The sequence below is a fragment of the Heliangelus exortis genome, chromosome 1 (genome assembly GCF_036169615.1).
Source record: "Heliangelus exortis chromosome 1, bHelExo1.hap1, whole genome shotgun sequence".
NCBI classification, from domain to species: Eukaryota; Metazoa; Chordata; class Aves; order Apodiformes; family Trochilidae; genus Heliangelus; species Heliangelus exortis.
Window position 1 is genome coordinate 123,736,650 of NC_092422.1, and position 23,766 is coordinate 123,760,415.

General features: G+C 40.1%; 1 protein-coding gene across 4 annotated transcripts in view; it reads left to right on the forward strand.

The window, feature by feature from the left end:
- The window catches only part of TMCC3 (transmembrane and coiled-coil domain family 3), a 134,909-nt gene that overhangs the window by 58,851 nt on the left and 52,292 nt on the right, over positions 1-23,766 (forward strand). Inside the window, exon 1 of one of the 4 annotated variants that reach the window (XM_071765064.1) lies at positions 1,698-1,822. The exons of 1 other annotated variant lie outside the window; for it this stretch is intronic. Coding sequence is in view for 1 of the 3 variants with exons in the window: in XM_071765024.1 (XP_071621125.1) it covers positions 20,193-20,234 (42 nt within the window). In the remaining 2 variants the exon portion in view is untranslated. Of the gene's footprint in view, positions 1-1,697; positions 1,823-1,902; positions 1,979-20,085; positions 20,235-23,766 lie in introns of those variants that run through there. 2 more of the 4 variants (XM_071765054.1, XM_071765024.1) reach the window with 2 other exon arrangements.

Consider the following 23,766-nt stretch of genomic DNA (forward strand, 5'->3'; position numbering starts at 1 on the left):
AACTAAATGTCAGGAAATACAGATATAATCATGAGATTCGACAGGGCTGTGGTGGGACAATAGAGCCCTCTCTTGGTTCTCCATGCAAGCCTGCAGGAGGGCCTGCACACTTCTCCCAGCAGTAGTAAGGGATCAAGGCCTCTAAAACCCAAGAATCCAAGAGGTTGTGAGTCAGGAGTGACTGGCAGGTAAATGACACTAAAGAGGTACACACCAGAAGCATGGTCTCCTTGGAAGGTTTGTGTGGGATCCCAGCCACTGCTTGCCCAAATTCTCTATATTGGTGAGCTGTGTATGGATGGGGAATTGAGGAAAAGACCACCTTCTCAGCTGTACACAAATCCTGTCAAAAATTGCTTATTGGCCCATGAACAGCTGTACTATGGAGACAGGTGGTCTTCACATCCTTCTTCTGAGTGATGTGCCATGAGAACTCTTCCTCTTGACTTATGAAAGGGCATGGTCTGTCCTGACCCTTCTCTGTGATACTTGTGTGGTGTTTATCTGCTCTCAAAGAAGAGAAAATAATATCTGAATTTCCTCTTCTGGTAGTGAGTGTAGGGATTTACTTTTTCTCTAAACTGTGCAAGGTTAGGAAAACTGTGTTTACAAGACAGCTCCTGGTGGCATTCAGAGCTGGGTTTCAACCACCTGTCAAGGTGAGTGCAGTCTGAGCTACTGGGGCACAAGAATAAATCCTAAAATTAGCAATAGTGCTTTGCAGTTGCATATTCTGACTCCCTCCAAATTCTGTAGCTGTTTCCAATAGGGAATTAAAACCAAAAGGGTTCTGTTAACCTTGTGTAATTCTTACATGATGACCAAATAGTAGATGCTTGGGCAAAATGCCAAGAGAGAAATTACCCTTGCATTTCACAGAAAAAAAGTAGAAAGTTGTTACCTTTCTCAATTTCCATGATAGTGTCACATTCAAAATTGATGTTTCCTAATGTGATTTAAAGAAGTTGTGAATGTACCTCTCTGATTCTGAAAACCTGATTATTTTATCCCAAGGAAGATCTGTGCATCATCTGAATGACACACATTTCAGGAGCTGCTTTTGTTGTGCTGAAAAGTCATTAGACTAAGGGTGAGAAATGGCACATGTTAGAAACTCAATTATGTGCAAGAACTCTGTTACAGTCCTTGGTGATAAACTACAGTCTAGATCCAGTCCTTGAGGACCCGGACAGTCCTACCTAATGAGTTGCTTAGCCTGAGTCTTTGCTGAATCTCTGCTCTGTAGTCTAATGCTGTGTAGTGTGCTCCTACCCTGTGGGAAATGTGAAGGCAGTGGCCAAAAGAGCAAGTGTGTGATAAAATTGTTTCTTTTCAGTATTTGTATTACAGTCTCACTTCCTTTTTTTGGATCTGTACAAATGGAAAGTGTCAGCTTTGCATGCAGAACTCAAATGTACTCTTCTATCAGCCAAGCTAAGGCTTTGTGATTTGTATTAAAAAAACAAAACCCCAACAACCAAGTATTTGGTGGTTTAGGCATTTTGGTTCCGATATACACCTGCTCTTCGGTCCACCCAGGCACGTGGAACTGGGGGAAGTTGAGAAACAAGCATTTGGAGCAGGATGTGTTGTCTGTGCAGAAAGTTTGATTTCCCTCCTCCTGATGACCCAATTGCTTGGCGTCAGCTCTCTTGCTTCTGTGCCATGTGTGTGCATTTCCTACTCCATTCCATTGGCACTCTGTGTGCCAACAACCAGCAGCTGTGGGATGTTTATGGAAATATGTTGGCTAGAAGGGAGGATGTCAAGGAGGGGAGGCACAAACCACAGTCAGCATGCAAAGAGGGCTTGAGAAGAAGAGGTGGGTCATTGCTTTCTGTTTCTGTTCTGGCAGGTGTGTCTGCTCAGATGTACAAGAATTTTTTATTTTTTTTTTAAGCTACTAGAGGGGTAGAGCAATGAGAGCTTTAATGTTACCAAGGAACTGAGAAGATCTGGACCTGTGCTGAGATTTGCAGTAGGTATCATGTTCAGGATATGCCCAGATAAATTTTTAGGTGGTAAATTGTCTGTTCTTACTCCAGCCCAGTATGAATCCTTGGAGAAAATAATATGATTTCAGAAGACTAAAGAAATCCAGAGGGAAAATGGTAGAATTGGCCAGAACAATGGGAGAACTGTCAAGCTATCTTTTGCTAGAAGAATGATGTATCTTTAGGTGAAACCAGGAAGCCTATAGCAAACCTGTTACAACTCTGTTTTTGATGTTATAACTCACATGGATTGTTTTGAAAGTGTCTGGCAAAGTTATCTCTGTTCTTATACCTCAGTCCAACAATCAGTGGCTACCAAGGCTGGTAAGAAGGATGGAATTTAACTTTTGTTTAATTACTGAGGATCCCAGAAATGTTCTTTACTGGATTACTTTTAGTTATGTCAAACTGCCTTGAATTAACTATCCTTCTGCATTCCCTCTTGCTGTTGTTGTATGTCAAGTCTTTAACTTCTCTGAGCTTAAGTTAGCAAAATTTGTATTCTTTTAAGTTTTACTCAGAATTAAGTTATAGCCAGTGTGTAATTTTTATTTTTTTTTTTTTCTTTTTCTTTTCTTTTTTTTTGGGGGGGAGCGGGGGGCTTAATAATTAGCCATTTCTCCCTCTGTATTTGATTTTCTCAGGTGGAGTCTAAGACACCCCTCCTTGAGGCTGGTTATTTTGCTAGAATGGGAAGTGCTCATTTATGCCCTTCATCAAAGAAAAACCTTGGGAAAAACTGGGATACTATGTTCAGGTGACGGACATTGTACCTTTCTTTACCCACACCTAATGTAAAGAATCCAGGCAGTCAGGAAGTTGGTGAGAAGAGATGTTTTGGCAGTGCAGATTCTAGTTATGACTGGAATAACTTGGGTGTCTGCCTGCCAGGGTGATCGGCACCAGGCAGGTGCTTCAGATATTGCCTCAGGTTCTGCTTTTGCAGGTGACACTGGGCAGCTCAGCTGGGAATCTTTCCTCTTGTACTGGCAGCACCCAGGCAGATGGCACAAAAGTGGCTGGAGGGGGTTGTTGGACCTGTGGATTTGAGGTCCCTGAGGAAATGACACAGAAGAAGCTGAAAGCAAGTTCAGGTGCTGGGGAGGCCCCTGAAGCAGACATTTGGCTGCTCCTGAAGAGTGGGTCCAAATAGGACTGACAGGTATTATTTTGGGTTCCCACATATTTACATCTATATTTGCCTTTTCTGTTGCAGTTCAGGTATGGGAAGCCCCTTTACATATGTGGGACTTTGGACAGATGAGTGAGGAACCTTATAAAATCTCTTTGCAAAAGACAGCTATGAAAACTTGTGGCAAGTCTCCAGCCTTCTGCAAATCAGCAAAATTATATTGGTCTATTCATTTTTGCCTTTCCTAATCCCTGAGAGGGATTTGTTACCAGACAAGAGCCTAAGTCACAGACTCAAAAGACTTGCAGCTGAATTTTATCATTGACTGCATTGCAGCTGTATTTTATCATTGAATTTTATCATTTTTACCATTGCCTGTTGGTAAGCCATCTGCAAATAAGATAATAGTCCGTAATTTGGGTTATCTCATCTAAAGACCTCTATTTTCAATGCTGAACAATGAGTTTAATGCATATGACACAAGGGTATTGTGTAGAATAACTCAATGTATCTATTGATCGTTATTGAAGAGCTCTTTTCAGGTGCAGAGTGCTTGTTAATAACTAATTAACATTATTTAATTGTTTCAGCCATTAAAACTCCACTGTCCCAAGTGAAACCAAATCAGGCTTTTATTCTAATCTGTAGATAGAGAATAGTTTTTGCAGGCATAACTTTATAACTTGCTATTTGCTCTCATCTGACTCACTTACTAGCTCTTCACAGCAAATTGAGTTAAATCCCATCTTTCTCAGTAGCTCAGATGTTCTTAGACTTTGTCATGAAAACCTCTGCACACAGTTAACACGTGAGTTTCCCATTTTGTTTGATGGAGCAGTTGTTCCATTTCAAGCAGTTGAGGGGTGAGAGCCTTACTCAGTAAGTAGGAATGCAAGTTAAAAAATCAATATATGCAACACTCAGTAGGAAGTTTCTTAGACTGGTAGAAGAGGAACGTGACAGATTGACTGCTTGGGCAGTAGCTCACCTGTTGCAGGTATCAGAAGGCCACAGAGCTGCTTTCTCTGGAGAAGGTGCCTGCTTTGGCAGCCCAGGTATTCCCCAAAATGGCTGGTGCTTCATCTCTGCATTTGCCAAGACATGACAAACTAGGATGACACAGGATTTTCTTTCTTCTTGGCTTCACTGTCTGAAGACAAGTTCTAATTTATTTGCTGAGAACAAGTGTCAGAGCAGACTGTGGAAAGTGGCATAAAAATACCCATCATTACCTGTAATTTCACTGTGATGTTTATTACTGTGTTTCACAAAAGTGATTTCCTTTATGAGGCAATTTCATGCCTTACTAATTCCTAATGCATCTTGCTGCTACCTTCATATGTACAATTTTAGAAGACATTTCCACAAAATCCTTTTCAGTTCCCAGATTTTAAAATATTCAGTATACTTGAGTGTGAATGTCATCAGGCTTTAGAATCTATAGATCTACTCTGTTTACTTTTAAATTTCTTTTTCTAGAACTACTCAATTACTAGCAAGCATGGGATTGATACTTTTCCAGCCTGCTGGAATTCAGTTAACTCGGTTCAGCAAAAGTTCACTTTTGGGGTGGCTGCAGTGGGAACATACTAAGTTGGAAGTAGTTTTTGGCAGTTTTCTATTTTCTCCTCCTTCCATGTACTTAGCTGTTTCAGGGTCCATTACACTGTGCTGAAATCCTGTCTCTACAAGCTGGATTCCTAACTCCAGGTGGACACTGTACACTCATTTGTACCCTTCCAGGTGTTGTGGCTGAACTTGTGTTTAAGCAAGAGAGCAGAAGCTTGACCTAGAGCTCTTTGGAATCAACTTTTCTATTTATTCCTATTGGACTTTATACTGAGTTAAAAGCATATTCCAGTCAATCACAAAAGCAGCACAGACCTTTCCCCAGTTTTCCCTGCCCAAACCCTGGCACAGAGCAGGTTGACACAATTCCTTTCATCCTTCTGCCAGTTTGGGGCTTTTGTTTTGTTTATTTTTTTTCCCTTTAGCCTGGGTGTGTGCTGTCTAATGTTTCTGCCATGGGATGTATGTTTTAGAGTAAACAGGGTTTGTTTTAGTTCCTCCAAGATAAATTACCCGGAAAAAAAAAAAATCATTGTTTGAAAAAGCTAATTGCACTTTGTCAGTCTAAAATGCAGCAGTTATTGTGTCTATTTTCAGAGCTGGATGCATGTTTCTGAGCCCCTTGCTCTGCTCCTGAGAGCATTTCTTAGTGAGTGCTGCTGGAAATGGGTACCTGCTCTATAAGGGCCAGCAAAGCAAAGGCACAGGGCACGGTTCTAGCCCCATCCAAGCAAACTCTTGTGTTCCACACAAGAGAAAGAGGCATGCTTGCTGCTCCCTCTGGGTTGGGGCTGGGCCAGGAAAATAAAAAGGAATCAATCAGATGTGCCTGAAGCTAAATGTTTAATTTATTTAGCAGTGTGAAGTTTTTATTAATGTGGAGGTGGGAATGGTGCATATGTGTTGGAGAGCAAGAGGGAGAGAGAAAGGAAAGAAAACTCCACCATTAGTGAAAAACAAAAAGTGAAAAAACCCTTTGTTCAGATTTAATACTAATCAAATTTCTTAGTAGTTCTGAATGATAGTGAACGGAAGCTGGAACCCCCTGAGCCTAAACATCCTTGTATTGTAGTTAGTCCTGATAGATGTACATGTAAATCCAATGAAAGAACTTCTGTGTCCACAGACTGAACAGACAGAAACATACCTGTGTAAATCCTCTCACCCATTCCTACCCACTTTCAACTTCAAACTAGGAGGAACTAGGAGGGAAAGGACACTGTGTTGGATTTGCAGTAAAACTTGGCCACGCACATATGGTGTAGTCATATGTCATGCCAGACAATTGCTGTATTATGTCACCCTGATTAAAAAATGGACTGCTGTATCAATAAACTGCTGCCCATCATGATGTCAGTCTGCACAGTGCTGTTGATTTGGCAGACTTTTAATCAAAAGAATTATAAACTCTTTCCTCTCAAACACTTTATTAAATTTAGATCGATCTTTCATCCAAAATGTCAAGGAATCTGCCAGCAGCTTAGCAATTAATGAGAATAATGACCTGCTGTAAAACAAACAATAGTGAATTAAAAGTACAGGTCATGCCTGTGTTTGCCAACAAGGTACAGATAACTTTTTTTTTTTCGGATGTTCTCAATTCTGATCTTTGAAAAAACACATAGATAGTAGGGAGAGGCTGTTACTTGCAGTTGAACTCAGGTTTCTATTAGAGTACTCCAAGAGTTTGCCTTGCAAGTAGGTACAGCCTATTCTGAGTCTGCTGCAGTGGTTCCAGCCCCAAGCTTTTCAGTCTGTTCTTGTGCAAAGATTTCTGCCCCTGCTGCTGGGATTGCTTAGCTAATCATAAAGAAGTTGTAGGCCTGCTTAAATCACAGGATGTACTTGGAAGGACCCAAACTGATGCCAGTCTACTTTAGTAGTGCAGAGTGATACAGCCTCTGCTTCACCAGAAGCTGAGCTGGTCCTAGGGACACAATTAAACTGAGCAGATTGCTGGGACAGATAATTCTTACAAGTTTTCCTAAGCTCATCTCTATCTACTGATGACTCAGAGCTCTAATTAATTAGAGCCAAATTAATTAGAGTTTTGAAACTCTCTTTTTTTTTTTTTTTAGAGTTTTGTATTTGAGTGTTTTTAAGAATCCAGCCCTTGAATTTTTAAGTTCTTTTAATGGTAGGACTGAAGCTCCTGAGTCACTTAGACTTTGCAGTGTTGTACCTAAAATACTGTAATTCCATTTAAAAATTCATACAACTCAGACACTGTGAAAAATTTATTCAATAAAGAAAGATGCATACTCTGAGTGAACGTAGTGTCTCCAGTCCACATTTATAATTAAAAGGATTTTATTTTAAATGGTAAATGCTTTAACCTTTTTTTTGACAAACATGGAAGTGAAACTGCTATATTTTGGTGTAAATTTTTACAGCACTTCTGCTTTCTTATTGACACAGACCATGTTATTAAGATTTTATCTGCATAAAAGATAAGAAAAATCCCTGATACTGTAGCAGGGAAGATGAGTGAAAGTGTAACTTAAGTCAGAGGCAAAACACTTATTGGTTTAGTGAAATCAGAGTTTTACTAGTGTGTTTAAGAATGTATCAGTTCTTTGTAAAAAATCTTGTTCTTTCCCTTAGATTAAAACACCAGAATCTCCTAAGTATAAGAACAAAACCAGTCAATATGTTCTACTATAAGCCTCTAAACACTACTGGAAAAATTATTGCTTGAACAATGTAGTTTTACTTGCTTGGATTATTTAGCATGTGAAGATACATTGCTTGTTTCTTCATATATATATTAACAGCAAGGCCAAAACTAATCCTTGTCACATCCTGTGCAGGAGAATCTTAGAGCTCCCAGTCACTGAGATACAAGTCCCAGCTTCTTCCTTGTCCTCCAAGAGCCACATCCAAAGATCTTTTTCATGTGCTTTTGGAATACCAGCCCTTTTGTGACTTCACATGCTGTCTTTTTGGAGCTCTCAAACCTGTGTTATTGCCACTGTAGTCCTCAGCTCCAGCCCCCTGCTCTCCCCATCCCTCCTTCCCTCCCATCAGCCGCGCGGTCTCTGTGGCTCTCGCCTTGGGCAGAGGCTGCAAGCTGCCTCTCTTCAAACAGCACATTTCTTGGCTTGTGGCTTCATACCACTTCAGGAAGATGCACTGTCGTTTCCCAAATGAATGTTATTTTCTAGGGATGAAGTGGCAAGTGGCTGTTTTAGCTGTAACCTTGCCCCCACTTCAGCTGGGGTGCCAATCCAACTGGGAGGTTTGTGGTGGTTTGCGAGCATCTTCTGATTTCACATGAGTGCTTTTCATGCTGCTCATGTTTGTTCAGATGCTGTGTGCTCTGTGCTCTGAGACATTTCCTGACCACTCAGTTGAAATCTGAGAGTAATTAGGTATCATCAGCTTGAAATGTAGTTAATTACAAAAGCAAAGCTAATGGTTTCAAGGATGATGCTTGCATACATAATGTTTTTCTAGTTGTTCCCCCTGCCCTAATGCTACTGTTGAAAAACAATCTGGTTTTTGTTTTGCTGTGGAAAGACCTCATACGAAGAGGAGGCACAGCTAGAACTCAGTTGTGCACAAAATGCGGTCAAATGGAAGTGTGAGAAAATGAAAAGGAAATGGTGTTTTCACTACCTCTTTGTAATCTAGGAAAGGGGCCTGAGGCTGGTAAAGTTCAAACTTGGCCATTTACCTTAAAAGCAGAATGTTGAAAAACAAGTACTTCTAGAAAGAAATTTCTGTAATTTCTTTTTATATAGTGTGAAACTGCTTCTTCCCAGATGGATGGGGTTTTGGAGATGTCCAGTTTAGTAATGGACACCTATTTGGAACCTTATTGCATGGAACTTCACATCCAATTGAGTTTATCTAGAATGTGGTATTTAAGTAGTGATTCTGGTTTATTTATTAGCTCATATATTTTTTTATGTGTATAAACATGCCAAACGAAATATCTGTGTTCGTATTGAAATGATCCATTAGTATGAAAGGCCAAAATACATCAAAATAATTTGTATTCTGCATACAGGCAAATACTAATTCATTTTTTTTTTCAGAGTGGATATATAATGGCTTTATGACTCTGAAATAATTGCAAGCTCCAGCTATAGGTGAAGTGCCAGTCTTGGTGATTTAGCTCTGCTGGTAACGTTGTGCATATATGGAAAGTTCATCCAGTGTGGGGCCACAGCAATAGTGAAGATGAATCTATGGCTGTACTGAGTGTTCATCTTTCCAGACAGCATCAGTCATCTCTCTGTCAGTACTTGGACCCATCTATCTGTCTGTAAAACTGGGAAACACTATTAAAATCACATCCTTGTTTTCAGTAAAAACCATTTTTTTAAGTGGCTTTCTCAAACAGACCATATATTCTTTAGTTTTCCAAGTCTTGTGTACTAGGTCCCATACCCATTCTCACATGCCCGTGGTCTCGGTACTTTTCAGTGCTGTTCTTAATGGTAAAACCAAAATGTGCCAAAAGCAGTCTATTTTAGTATTCTGACTGTACTATTATGCTAGTATTTTGGTTTCTGTAGCTTTTCTCAAAATGGCTAGCACTCACAGCTTCTTTTATTTGCCAGTGATATTTTTAGATACATGAGCATGTCTGGAAATTACAGTGCAGGTGACTTAAAAGAGGAATTCAGATAAGCTTAAATACTTGGTTTGAAAATCTTTGCTATTGACTTATTCAGAGGTGATGATCAGTCTGAGCAACAAGTGTTATAGTCACTACTACAAATTACGATTAAACTAGCTTTAAAAAAAAACAACACATATTTCCAAGGGCAGAGAAAAACATGACAGGTTTAGAGATGTTGCTCAGAGGACCTCTGTCCTGCACAAGAACATGGTACCTTAAAACAACCAAGGCTGTCGCTTCCCCTCTAAGAAAAGGCAGAAAGGAGACAGCCACAGCCTTGCTGTGCACTTTGTGTTCTCAGCTGCCTCCTAATTCTTCGTTCAGCAGAGACCTCAGCAAGCTTTGGCTAAAGGATTTTTGCTTCCTGAGATGAACCTGAATGCTGGCACGTGTCTCTGCCTGGGGTGTACTATCAAGCATGTTTTCTAGAGGTTTTTACTGCCTGCAGAAGCCATTTAACTACAAAGATAGTGTCTGATCATACAGAGCAAGTATTTTAAATTTTTTTTCTCTAGCTAAACAGCATTTGTATTTTTAGCCTTTCCACCACTGAAATTTTAAACATTGTTCCTTATTCAAGTGAGAAGCAGTTTCCAGAATCTTATGGTAGATGTTCAGTTGCAGCTTGTACCCAGAGAGCTGATGATGTTACATTTTCAGTGAATTACGTGGTAAAGATTGAATTTATCAGAGTAGAGTGCTAGGACAGCATGTTTACTACATTATTTTTTGTAATGAAGGAAGAAAAGCATACCTGTAGGTGGCAATAGTACCGAAGCTGTAGCCACATGCCATCGTGTTTTTTCTAATTAGTAGATTACCATCAAGTTAACTTTCAAGTTACCTTTCTGCAATTCTGGTTTAATAAATTGCTTTACTGATGCTGAAGGTCAGGACAAACATGGTCCCTAATGTCAAACTGCAGATCTAGAAGCCAGAATCTTCACACTCCCAGCATTGCCCAGCTTAAAGAAATTCATAGATGGCTTTAGAAATTTTGTTTCATCATTTATCTCTTTATTTATGTATTTTCAATCAGTGCTGACAGAGAATTTTAATGCTAGCATTGAGATGTGATGTTTTCATCATTACCATTATTTTAATTCACAACACAGGAAGCTACAGTAATATAGTCACAAATGAAAGAATTCTGTCAGCAAAGTGTGAAGTTAAATGTTGTGTGTACCTGAAATAAAAAAAGCAACACTGTGCATGGATGAGGGCTCAGCTTCTAGCCTGTGGTCACTCTTCCAGGATGAACCCAAGGTTCTGATGGGTAACAGCAGTATCTGGGGAGTGTAACATTACCTGTGCAGCTTTGAGGGCAGCTGAGAGGGGAAGGTGATGGGTGAGCATGAAGGACCCTATCAAGGTCATCAGTCAAGGGACTGGTGAGCTCTGGGTTTTGGCTACATTCAGGGCAGACCTCAAGCATCTTGCACATGGGAAGCTCTAACCCGGGATTGCTACAAAATAGCCTGGGAGGTCGGAGGGGCACTAGGTCTGCTGGAATTGGAGCAGCATTCATATGGGTTGTGCAGTGCCTTTTGCAATGCACTTCTTGAGCAGGAGCACAGGGTTAGAAGTTATTAATTCAGGTGGTCATTACACTGTGATGCACTGGATTTATCACTGCAGTGTTTATAGACCAGCTGGGATTACAGAAGTATTGTAAACAACTGCAGAGGTACAAACTAATAAACAGTGCTTAAATTACAGTTTATATCAATATTTCTTCTGCATCGTTCTTACTTGGCTGGTTTATTTATACACCTACCAAAACTTAATTAAGATCTTACTTTGACACAAATTGTTTGCGTTAGATGAAGCAGTGGTAACTGAACAGCAAAATCTAAGTTCTATTTGTGGCCCATTATCTGTAGTGGCATTTTTATTAAATTTCACAAAATGGAGAAAACAATCCATCCACTCAAAAAAAATTGTCCAGAATATTATTTTCTGGGGGAGTCTTAATTTATGCTCTCCAAGTGCTTTGCTGGCTGATAGTAGTTCAAAATAAAGAGCATTTTTTGGTAGAAATTTAATCATTACCTTCAGCTGTGAATGCCAGTTGCTTAGAGAATAGTGTCCCTGTAATTGTGCTACCATTTTAACTGGCATTTTAATTAAGGCTCTTCTGCTTATCAGTGTAAAACCAGGGACAGTTAGCTGAGCACCTGAAACCACTGACTAAAATGAACAAGTTGGAGAAATAAACTCCATGTAAAATGTCTGGGAGTTACTTGAAATAAAGAAATAGTTCCAGATGCCAAACTAATACATGAGACCAAAACAAAAGAGAAGCAAGCCTGTTGAGACTCTGGGAGCAGCAGGTGAGGTGGTAACTCTGACCTACTTTGCTGCACTGATTTATTGGCATTAGTCATCCAGGTAGATGAAACCCCAAATTCCACATCTGTTGATACTGTTACCCAGATGCTTGTAAAGGGAAGTCTGTGACGGTGGTTTCAAGCATGTCTGTGATTTCTCTCTCTCTGTGATTCACTATGCCTGACTAGACTTGTCCCAGTAGGTTAACATGTTGTTGTACTTGACATATCTTATCCTTCCTTTTTCAATTCCTTTTTCCTTTGCTGTTTCAAATAGTCCAGGCCTTTAAGAAAATGTTTATGGTAGTGGAGTTAAGCTGTCGAATATCAGGAAAAAAATATCTAAGACTAAGCTTGCAACTGGTGTGTGTAGGTCTTGTATTTACTTATTGATCCTAAATTACTTGAAGTACCTTGTACCATATGCTTGTTTCTTGGCAGTCTTAAGGGTTCAACCACAGCCTCCAAAGCTTAAGCAAGATGAGCAGCCAACACACATCAGAGGAATTTTGTAACAATAGCAGTGGGCGGAAACAAGTTTAAAAACTTTTCTGGCAATGAAAGATCAGACACAGGTTTCTGTTGCCGGGGCTGGGAACTCAGTTACAGACTGATGGCCTCGGCTGACCTTAATTACGTTGTTGTGTAATGATCATAAAAAGGGAGAGGCTTAGAAATACTGCCTTTGCTGTCCTTGTGTAAATGCTGGGCAAGGAATTGCTGGCTTACATGGCAGTTTCAACATGTGCATGTTTCAACTCTATGCTATGTGCGGGGTTGTTTAGGTTTTGTGTTTTTTTAATACGGTGTTTTGAAAAGCTCATGAGAGTTTAAAATCTTGCCTTGATTACACAGATTACTTAACTGCTGAGAAACCCACGGGCGACCCAACCCATGATAATCGTGCCAGGCAATATAGATAAATGGCTTACAGACAGCAGTAATGCTCTAAAAATACATTGCGCCTTCTCAGTTTTACAACACGGGCAGATCCTATGCATAAGCTACAGGGTTCATAGGGCATATCTTGCAGCAAATTACAGACTTCTGTGTTTGTTGTGCTGCAATTTTTCAATTCATTGTTGTACTGTCTTGCATCAGCCCTCAGAAAGATGGCCCATCTGCAGTGGGCACAGGACTGAGGGAAAGCACATGGAGGTCTTGCCTCCAAGTGTCCCCATGATGAGTATCTGTCTTTTACCCTGCTCAAGGTTCCCAAAGGAAAGCATTAGGACATAATGTTATGTCTGTTGGGAAGCGATGGTGCAGTCCTCTGGGTGTCTTGCTTGAGCTAACTAACCTCTTGAGCTGGACATTGTCCAAAGGAGGGCAACCAGGCTGGTGAAGGGACTCGAGCACAGATCCTATGAGGAGAGGCTGAGGGAGCTGGGGCTGTTCAGCCTGGAGAAGAGGAGGCTCAGGGGAGACCTCATCACTCTCTACAACTCCCTGAAAGGAGGGTGTAGCCAGGGGGGGTTGGTCTCTTTTCCCAGGCAACTCCCAGCAAGACAAGAGGGCAAGGTCTCAAGTTGTGCCGGGGGAGGTTTAGGTTGGATATTAGAAAGAATTTCTTTACTGAGAGGGTGATCAAGCATTGGAATGGGCTGCCCAGGGAAGTTGTGGATTCTCCATCCCTGGAGATATTTAAAAAGAGACTGGATGTGGCACTCAGTGCCATGGTCTGGTAACTGCAGCGGTAGTGGATCAAGGGTTGGACTTGATGATCTCTGAGGTCCCTTCCAACCCAGCCAATTCTATGATTCTATGATTCTCTGATCTCCCATCTCCCTACCTGACAACTCCTCCAAATATGGTGGTATATGGTTAAGAGAATCATAGAATGGTTTGGGATGGAAGGAACCTTTAAATGTCACCTGGCCCAACCCTCCTGCAGTGAGCAAGGACATCTTCAACTAGACGAGGTTGCTCAGAGCCCCATCCAGCCTGACCTTGAATGTTTGCAGGGATTGGCTTCTACCACCTCTCTGAGCAACCTGTGCCAGTGTTTCACCACCCTCACTGTAAAAAATTTCTTCATGATATCTAGTTTAAATCTACCCCCTTTCAATTTAAAACCATTACTCCTTGTCCTACCACTACTGGCCCTGCTAAGGGTTTGTCCCCATATTTCTCATAGTCCCCCTTTAAGTTCTGAAAGTCTGCAAAAAGGTCTCCCAAAGCCTTCTCTTTCCAGGCTTAAAAAACACAACTCTCTCAGCCTTTCATCAAAAGAGAGGTGTTCCAACCCTCTGATTGTTTTTGTGGCCCTCCCTTGGATTCATTCCAACAGATCCATGTCTTTCTTGAGTGCTGTGGGCCTCAGAGCAGGACCCTAACCCTCTGTTCACTGTTGTGGGACTTGCACAGCCCCGCTGCCTGCACCCCAGGGGCTGGGGACTTTACAGGTCAGTGACAAATCATACTCAGCACTGCTGCATGCTCCCAAGCTCTGCCTGCCAGGTGGTGCTGCCATGTCTCACTGGCTTCTCTCAGCAGTTAAATGTCTTCCGTGGGGAGCTGAAAGTGAGGATGATGGTGTATTAAAAAAAACAAACACGACATGCTTGTTGCTCAAAAAAATGTGAGCATACAGCCACTGCACAAGTTTTCCCCATCTCCTTTCTTGCTCTTCCTGTGCTGCTGCTCCCTCCCCTGTGCTATTCCACATCCCATTGCTTCTCCTCTTATGTCCAGATGATGGTTGCAGCACACGGAATAAAAATAAGTCTGAATGAAAAGCACGTTTACAGAAACACTAGACAAGAAAAACAAAAAATCAATAGAAATGGTTTTCTGGTTCACAGTCTTCATCTTTAAAGGGATTTGAGATCTTTGCGAGGTAATTGACCCATTGCAGGCTATTCAGACATTTCAAGTTACATAAAAATTTTAAGGCATAATAAAGTGTTAGTGAGTACTTCTCTTCCTGCATTTGAAAGGTTACTGCAGATTTTTTTTCCCCTGTTGTTATGTACTTTATTTTGATTCTTGGGCAGTATGGATGAAGGCAAAAATAGCAGCTTTTTCAGGAGGCTGCTCGTGAAGCAGGAATATTGCTTGGTTGTTGTTTTGTTTTTTTTTAGATGTCTAAGGTACCTTGTTCCACTCTTAATCCATCCTGCACAAGAGCAGATGCCAAGTACCACATGCTCTCCTGATTTGTCTGTCAGTTTCTTCTGTAGGATTTCTCACAGCTTCTTTTGTAAAGGCCTCCCAGTAAACCTCAGCTAAGCCTTCGCCACTGAGACTGTTAACTTGACCCCATCCCAGCCTCCATTTTCTAACACGGCACCTGAAGAAAGGTTACAAAAATGTATGTGGTCCAGTAGCTTCTCATTGCAGTCCCCGGGGTCCTGTATAACCAGAGTAATATCTGAAAATATTTGAAAAATACAGCAACAGCAAGAAGGAGCCTCTGACTGTCAACATTTTTTTCTCCCTGGGTGAATCAGTGCAAATCAGTACTTGCTGAGCGTTTATTCAGGGCAACTGACATTAACAAATAAGGTTACAGGCAGATTTCAACAGAAAAAAATAGCTCAAGAATTTATCATATCATGTCAACAGAAGCAACAATATCCCTTTGCAAAGTTTCCAGCCCACTCCAGCCGTGAATGGAGCAGGACATGGACCTGCACACAAGTAGGTGACATCTGCACCCCCCGCTCCTCTGCTGTTGGTAGAGGAAGGATCAGATGTGTAACTCCATGGCAAATGAAGCAATGTTGGACTGAAAGAAAGTGCTTGCTGTCCTCTGTCTGGGACAAGAAAACATTCTTTTTGATGGAGCTGCAGCTAAAGCTTGTGTGCTGCACACTGAATTTATTTTGTTAGGCTTCCAGTTATCAACATACATTTAAAGCTAAATGTTGATACATATAAGGAGATTTTTTTTATATTGAATTCTTTCTCTTCAGGGCAAATTTAAGCCATGGTACTGCTGGATTTTAGCTTGCCAACAGATGCAATGAATTGTTTAAGGCAAGCTGTCATGTGTCTTGTAGTATCACCTACACAGTGGATTACTGAGTTTTGTTGCTGTGCTTACTATCAATTATAACTTTCTCCATGCCCACATGCTTTTAACTTCCCTTGGAAACTGGCTGCTGCCACAAAATAACCCAGTTTTGGTTATTATAACATTTAAATGACATAGTGTGGTCAAAACAAACCATCTGTGCTGAAAAGAATTTCCATCGGTACACAGCTGAGGCTGAAGAGACTCAGTTAACGTTTATCTTCCTTATGATTTATTTCAAATTCATCTAATTCATCCATCTACTCTTCCATCTTTTGAAGAGGATGACAGATGAGATGGATTAGAAACTGAGAGGTGAAATTCATCCTGTGCCAACAGTGTAAAACGTACAATGATGCCCTTGATGGTGATACGGAGCCCAACGTGGGGAGAGCTCAAGAGATTCTATTGTGGGAACAGCGTCATCTCTGTTTTCTTTACTAGTATCACTTAAATATATTTGTGTTATATTAGACCACAACTTCTATACACAATATATGCATGCACATATATCATGTGTGTGTATATATATTGTATTTATATAAAGATCCTTCAGGTTAATAATTGAAAGATACCTGTATGTGTCAAGTCTTTCAAGGAAGTCACAAAATCACAGAATGTGGAAAGATCAAGATTGAGTAATGATAAAAGGTTGTAGTGGGACACCTTTCAAACTCCCCAGTTATAGTGGCGTTAGCTGTGGCTGTATCTGAAAGTTAACTCTGTTACTTTGTTAGCACCTCACCTTGATACTCTCCAGATCTCTTTAAAGGAAAGACAGATAAAAAATGAATTAAAAAGACCAAATAGATTATCCGGGCACAGTTAAGTTTTAATAAATGATGTACATACTATAGCCCTGAGTGATGGATAAGTCAGATGCCTTTGAAATAACCTTACAGAAGAGCCATTGGCCATAGATTAGGTGAATAATTTGTATGTACACATTTTTAAAATCTGAAAAATACTTTCCATGTTCTGTCTCAGAACCACACACTGTCTCTGTACCACAGAATCCCAACACGGTCAGTATATTCTTCAAAATACTTGCATTAATACGTCAGCGTCTTTGCAAAATTCATGTGAAATTCAAAATACAAAGAACTAGTCTTGAGGACCCATTGCAGCAGGCATCTCACCTACAGGGTCTGTCAAGGTCTAACTGAACAGTGATGTCTCATGTAGGAATCTCCATATGGCTAAGCAGTGGTACTGTATGCTGATCAGATCAAAGAGGTAACATATGTGAAGAAACCTAGAGACAGAAATTTCTTTTGGAGAACAAGCACTCATTGAATTAAATCCTAGTAAATGGAATTAGGAAAAGCCACCTAGAACAAATTACACATTTCTTCTCTCTTCCTGAGACACTTTCCTAGTAAAAGTGCTTCTGCTAGCTCATAGCCAACCTGTTAATATGAAAACACTATATCTCCTTGGTATTAAAGTTGCAACTTTTCATCCTCATCCATCTTCTCATACTTATAATTCAAGAAATGATGCTATTGCATATTCTTTATATAGCTATGAATAATTGTACATATCTGTGTATATAAATAATAGCTAGACACAGACAAGTGTGAGTAAGGGCTCCCTATCCAACATTCAAAGGTATCTGTGTGCCACAGAATTTCAGATTTATTAGTGGCTGAAAGCAAGACTTCATTGCACACCTCCAGCAGGACTGTACTAAATACAGACACTGATGCTGCATCCAATATGAATGGCTCTACAGAACATGAGAAGAACTTGCTTGCTCCAATTACAGGACTGATTTTTTTTTTCCCCCATGCTTTAGTGGCTGGCCACAATTTACAGAACTAAAACTCACTGGTAATAACAGAAAAGATTTGGGAGGGTCCTTAACTGTTTAAAATTGGTAATGCTCATAGAAGTTAAAAGGATTGTCCCAATTAAGGACATTTAAAAAGCCTGTTGGAATAGTTAAATACTAACAAAACAGCTAAGCAACCTTTCCAGTCAACCCATAACATGTAAAGAGGTCCACTTATTGCTTTTCTTCTTGGGACAAAAATGCTCTCTTCAAGACTGGTCCATCCCTTCTCAGAAAACAAACCAACCCACCCCTGTTAACTTTCTTCCCACTACCCTATTTTATTATTAGCTCTCCATCCAACCCAATGCCCAGTTGTTAACTGCTCACACTTTTTTGGCAGAATGAAGTCTGAGGAAGTGTGGGTGTTCCCCCCACACACCAGGCAGTGTCACATGAAAACTCTTTGCTCTGGCCATAAGATGCTGTAAGCACTGGGGAGGCATAAATTAATGATGTGTTTTTATACATATGCATGTCTGTAGCATGCTTGATGAACAAAGAGAAGATTGCATGAGCAATGTATTTTAACCTTCAAGATTTCTGGCCAGGCTTTTGTCTTTTTCTTACTTCTGTGGTTACAGGACAGTGTAAAGACATTGAAAACAGTAAGGACTTGTTTGCTGTAAATTTCATTCACAGCTACAGAGGAATATTGGAAAAGTAGGGAAGGGGAAAAGCTCAGGTACCATTTGTTTACCAGTGCACATTGGTATTTGTGTACATCTGAAAGTTACAAAAGGAAACAGGAAAGCTGTGTGAAGAAGTTGTGGGGAAATGAAGTGAAAAAGAGGTCTGTTCCAGTGCAAACAAGTTGTAGGGAGTTCATCTCTGGGCATGCAAAGAGGAAAGAAAAAGGTATCTGTAAACTAAAAAAACCCCACATCTTGTAAGGGGAAAACCTGATTTGGTGTCTGTTAATGTTTTAAAATCAATTCTGTTGTCTGTTTTCAAATCACTACATGATTTGGATAGGTGGGTTGAAATTGTCTTGTTGACAATGGTTACTAAACATTTGTTTTTCTTCTTAAGAAGATGATTCACTTGAAGCTATATAAATGCTTAGGGACACTGATTAACTTTTAAATGTCTACTCTGCTGCCTGTCTCCATTCACTACAGAGGAATGCAAGAACTTCCTGCTGATTTAGTCGAGATTATCTATTTTTTTTCTGCATCAATGAAGCTGAGTTGTGTACATATGCATCCTTATTTCTTACTTTTGGGTGCCTTCAAAGAAGAAATGTATTATAGTTTTGGGGAATGACCAAAGTCTAGAAAGCTAAAGGAAATTTCATTATTAATAGCAAGGAATATATTTCATTATCAGTAGCAGTACAGATTTAATCAGACATCCCCTGGAAGATAACACATTCTTAGAGAAGACAAGAGCATAGCATTTCTGCTGGGTCACTCATTTTATTTATATAGAGAGATTTTTTTTTCCCTTTTCAATCAAACCAGATGATAGTTTAGATACCCCAGATGCTTTATCGCCACAGATGTTCTAATGCCACATTTGCATTATTCTTGGTCCTTTAGGCAGTCCTGTTAGTTTTCAGCTTTCCCTCATCATAATTTCAGCAGCTGGTATTATGATACTCATGTAATTGCTGATCTCAGTTTCACCAGAACACTTTTAAGCTTCCCACTAGGTTTTTGCTTGGATGAAGCTGTTTATTATTTTTCCAAGGCCAGAGTGATTCATACTATTATTGAAATTCTGTTAGAGAATGAGAAAATGGTTAATTTTAAAGGTTTAAAGGCTCATTTTGGTGTGCCCATGCTTTTACAGATTTCCATATATGTTAGATAGATTAACATTTGATGTATCTTCAGTCCATGTCTTTACAAGGATATTTAACCTTTATAAAGGTCCATAGTATATTGATTTTAACAGTCTTTGGATACGAATGTACCAAGCATGTTATGACACAAGCCCATGACAACTAAGAACGTGATTGCATGATCTTTAGTTCTTACTTCTGACTTGAGCTAGGTTGTACTTCTGTCCTGAGACACGATTCTCTGCCCACTTTCCTGAGGCAACACCATGTCAGGAGGAGCTCTGCAGCCAGTCACACCAGGGACCTTTATAGGTATAATACCTCTGTACTTTTGCAATCTAATAATCTGTTTTGATGAAGATAGTTTTGACCTGGATCAGCTCTCTGGCCATCTCACCATTGTTGCATGTGAATTAAAACCCAGCCTCCAGGGTAGGATAGTAGAACAAACACTGACTTTAAAGGTAGGCCTCTCTGCCTTGATGGTGGCATCATCCTGTGTTGCATTGCAGGCAATAATTCTTCATATAACTCTGAAGCAGTGGCATCCAAGCAGTCACTTCTTGCATTTTAAGTCTGTAGCATAAATAACCCTCTGCCTGCTTTACTGCCTGTGGGCAGCTCACACAAATTGCTCCCACCAGGCTGGTATCAGGAGACCATTTCTGTTTATGGCCCTTAAAGTGGCTGATGTCAGCCGGTGGCAGTGCTATCAGGAAGCCCCACCTGTATCTGGGATCATTCCTTATCTACACCCCAGGGACATATATAGGGAGTGCTCATTGGGCTGTTCTTGCCTGTGCAGTGACAGCAGAGCTCCAGGTGTGTGCCCAGTGCTGCCATGCTGACCAGCCAAGGAGGGAGGACTCTGCCTTTCAGCTTAAGCAGATCCTCAAACCATGCCTAGTGCCAGCGGCACAAACCAGAACTTCTGGAAAACGGTAAGTTCTATATTGTGATCTTCCTGAAAACTTGTGACAGAAATGAAAATGAAGTGCAATGAAAACAAAAACTCTCTGAAGAGGTTTTTTCCTGTTAAGTTTTCAAACAGTGATGGGTTTGTGGTATGTAATTTTAAGAGATAGAAAACATGAGAAAATGGATCATTTAGAAAAAAGACAGCCTTTCATTGAAAGAAATGCATGGGATTGGTGAGTGTAAATGAAGAATGTGCTCTGTTGTTTCATAATTTATCAGACCTGTGTGTGTTCATGATGGTGAAAATGGAATGAGTGAGCAGCAGAGTGAATTACAAGATAGGCATTTTCCTTTCACCTCCTGTGTCTTTCTGATACTACTTGTTCCTGAAGGGTTTGTCTTGATTTGTGTAATACACTCCACAGCTTTGTTACTTTGTTGTAAATTTTATATGGCTGCTCATTGGAACTTTAGTTACTTATGATAATGTTGCTATTAGAGTTTTTCTGATGCTATTAGAATTTATATATTGCTCCAATGCCTACACTCACGAGTCTTTTGAAACCTACATGTAATAATTAATCATTATTAGAAGAACAGGAAAGCTGGAACATTCAGTTTCTCCCTTTGTAATACTTTAAATAAATTTGTCCACAGGGCTGTGCGTGTGTGTGAAACACACATCAACACAAATAAATGTAAGAACATTGTGACAGAAGAGTTTCACTAGTAAGCCTGTAATTATTACTTTTTTTCTTTTGTTTTGATTTGTAAGTGTGTGCCTGTGAAATTCTTACTGATAATGTCATGCCTTTTTACTGGGCTTGAGTAATCTGACATCTGTAAAACTGTTGGCCTGAGGTTCCTACAAAGTAAGTGGGGAGCTCAAGCAAAGACCAGATCAAACCAACCCAAACCTTGCTACCAAAATTGGGGTTTATAGGCAAGAAGAAGGACAGCTTCATGTTCCTGTGACACTTGAGGCTTGCTGGTGATGGGTAGGGCTGAAGCTGTGTACAGAGTGGGTGCTGGTAGGGCAGAGGGGTTGCAGTTTCTTCCACTTACAGAGCTGTCTGGCTGCTGCAGGGTGTCTTCTGTGTGTGCCATCAGGCATCTCAATGGATGACTGAGGTTTTCTATGCCTCAGTTGCCTTAGGATTGCCTTACATATAAATGCTTTTTCAGCATAGCTGTATCTTTAAAGAAAAAGAAAGCCCACCCTTCATGGATACACCTTTAATAGGAAAAGCTTGGTTACAGTTATACTGGGACAACAACTTATTAATTTTGTTCCAGAAAATTATAGCCCTGTCTGGTAGAATAGGAATTTTTATTGCCAAATGTTGTATCTCTACTGTTCCATGTGCCAGTGATCTCATGCTGTAACATTTTCCATTAATGGAATTTCAGGGGGAAACACCCCTCAAATGCTAGGACTCTTAACTTGTGTTGCTACAGTTTCCAAAAACATTGTTAAATAAGCTGCTTTTTATAGATTCCTAATGAAACTCAGGTCCCCAGGATAAGAAAATTACAATCTATATCTCATACATCTCACTGGTTGTATAAGAAAACAGCAGAAGATGTCAATCTTTCAAGAATTGCCCTCAGAATTTCTTAATGAATAATAGTGAATGACTTTATGATTTTAAAAGGCCCCAAAGGATGAAATCATGCTACATCTTATACCTTGCTTCCATGGTCAACTAGTCACATGTCTAAACTCACTAAATCTAAATTCCAATCTAAATAATGATTCAAACAGTAATAATTGTGTAGTTCTGGTCCAGGAACGTATGCATACAAATGCTGCTGTTTGCTATTGTTAAAAATGCTCACTTACGTACAGGAAATTATGAAGCTCTGCACCTATCTTTGAGACATCGGTAGTGAGTGAGTTTGCTAGGGAATATGCAGAAATATGTGATAAAGGCCTTGCATATTGAAGCAGTTGGCCAAACTTTAATCAATGAACCTGGATTTTATCCATAAAATAATTATTAAATGAAAGTAAAATGAACTTAACACCTGTTATCAATGCAACCAAGCAACAAATATTTTATTCTGTGAAAACTGTGCTGTAGAACTATATAGTAATACATAGTAATAACCCCAGAACCTGCTCCTTGATAAATTACTATATTTAAGTGAGTAAAGGGAATGTGTTACTTGATACTTACAAATGATGGAGGTACAGATTTACTTAGCCTAATGCAAATATCTCTGCTATGCTGTATTTTTTGTTTGTAATTTGCCGCCTTTAAAATATTTGTTGAGAAAAGTCAGGCACTTGGAAAAATTATGGTGATTAAACATAGTGGCATTAGTCTTTTCTGCTTAGTTGATGTTAATCTTTCAAATCCCTGTGACTCAAATCAGAGCTGAATGTCATATATTTAGGTCTGGCAGATTGAGACCTGGAAGGAGCTTTCTGGTTTTATTGCCCTTGTCTTAAATGGCCTCTTAACTGTATTTATCTAATGGTTTTTATGAATACCCAGTTAACTAAACAGATGAGCAGCTTAACACACTTCCCTGTTCTTGTGGTTTTAAAGGAGATTTCTCATACTGCATTGAATTAGGTTTAGCAGACCTACAGTTAGATGAGTTGTAGGTGTAACTTGCATCTCTGTAGACTGTCAGTGTAGTGAAACCCAAAGGGCTAAGCTGTGAACAGTGCTCACCAGGAAGAGGTGTAGGCTTACTTTTGCATAATCATTAATTTTTTCTGTCCTCTCATAACCCATCTGTGTTTTTTGATTGACAGGCCTAATCCTGCATTTGACATTGTCTCTTGATATGGAAATAATTGATGTCACACATTTAGCATGACATAACTTATGCAGACCCATGGCCATGCAATGCTCTTCATAGACAAATAAAATCAACAGGTTCCTATCCAGCACAATCCACAATCTCTGTGTGCAGCCATCAGCCACAAGCTGAGCTGGGATGTCTGTGAAGCTACAGACATAAAGCAGTAGGGCGAAAGCTGTGGTGTATTCACTTACAGAGTGTTTAGGAGCTCAGATGTCAGCTACGTGCCACTTCATGGGGGCTGTGTGGGCTTCTCTGAGCAGTGGGTAGAGGCAGCAGATGCCAAGAGTAATGCTTGTGGGCTATGTCTAGTTTGAGGTTTGGCTTGTTTGGTTTAATTTGGGATAAAAGATCTCACTGATGTAACCAGTGGGATATGCAGTAATAGGAGATTCAGGCTGTCTTCTGGGGCTGCAATCTGAACAGTTTGGCTGCAAGTCCATGTTTGTGTTTTGGAATGAGGCACACCTTTGTGTGCCAACAGGCTGCAGCTGTTGGTCCTGCATACCTCATGGTAATATCAAAGTAGCTGATTTGGGACAGGCAGGCTGGATGCACTTATTCCCAGAAGGGCCCCAAATTACATACTGTAAGGCACAAGAAAATTTGCAAACTGATGAGCAAAACCCATTCACATTGCCCGAGAGAGAATTTTATACTTGCTTCTGCCACATGGGTCATCTCTAATGTAAATAGCTGGGCTTACGGGCTGGTTCTTGGGTATTACAGAGTAGCTGT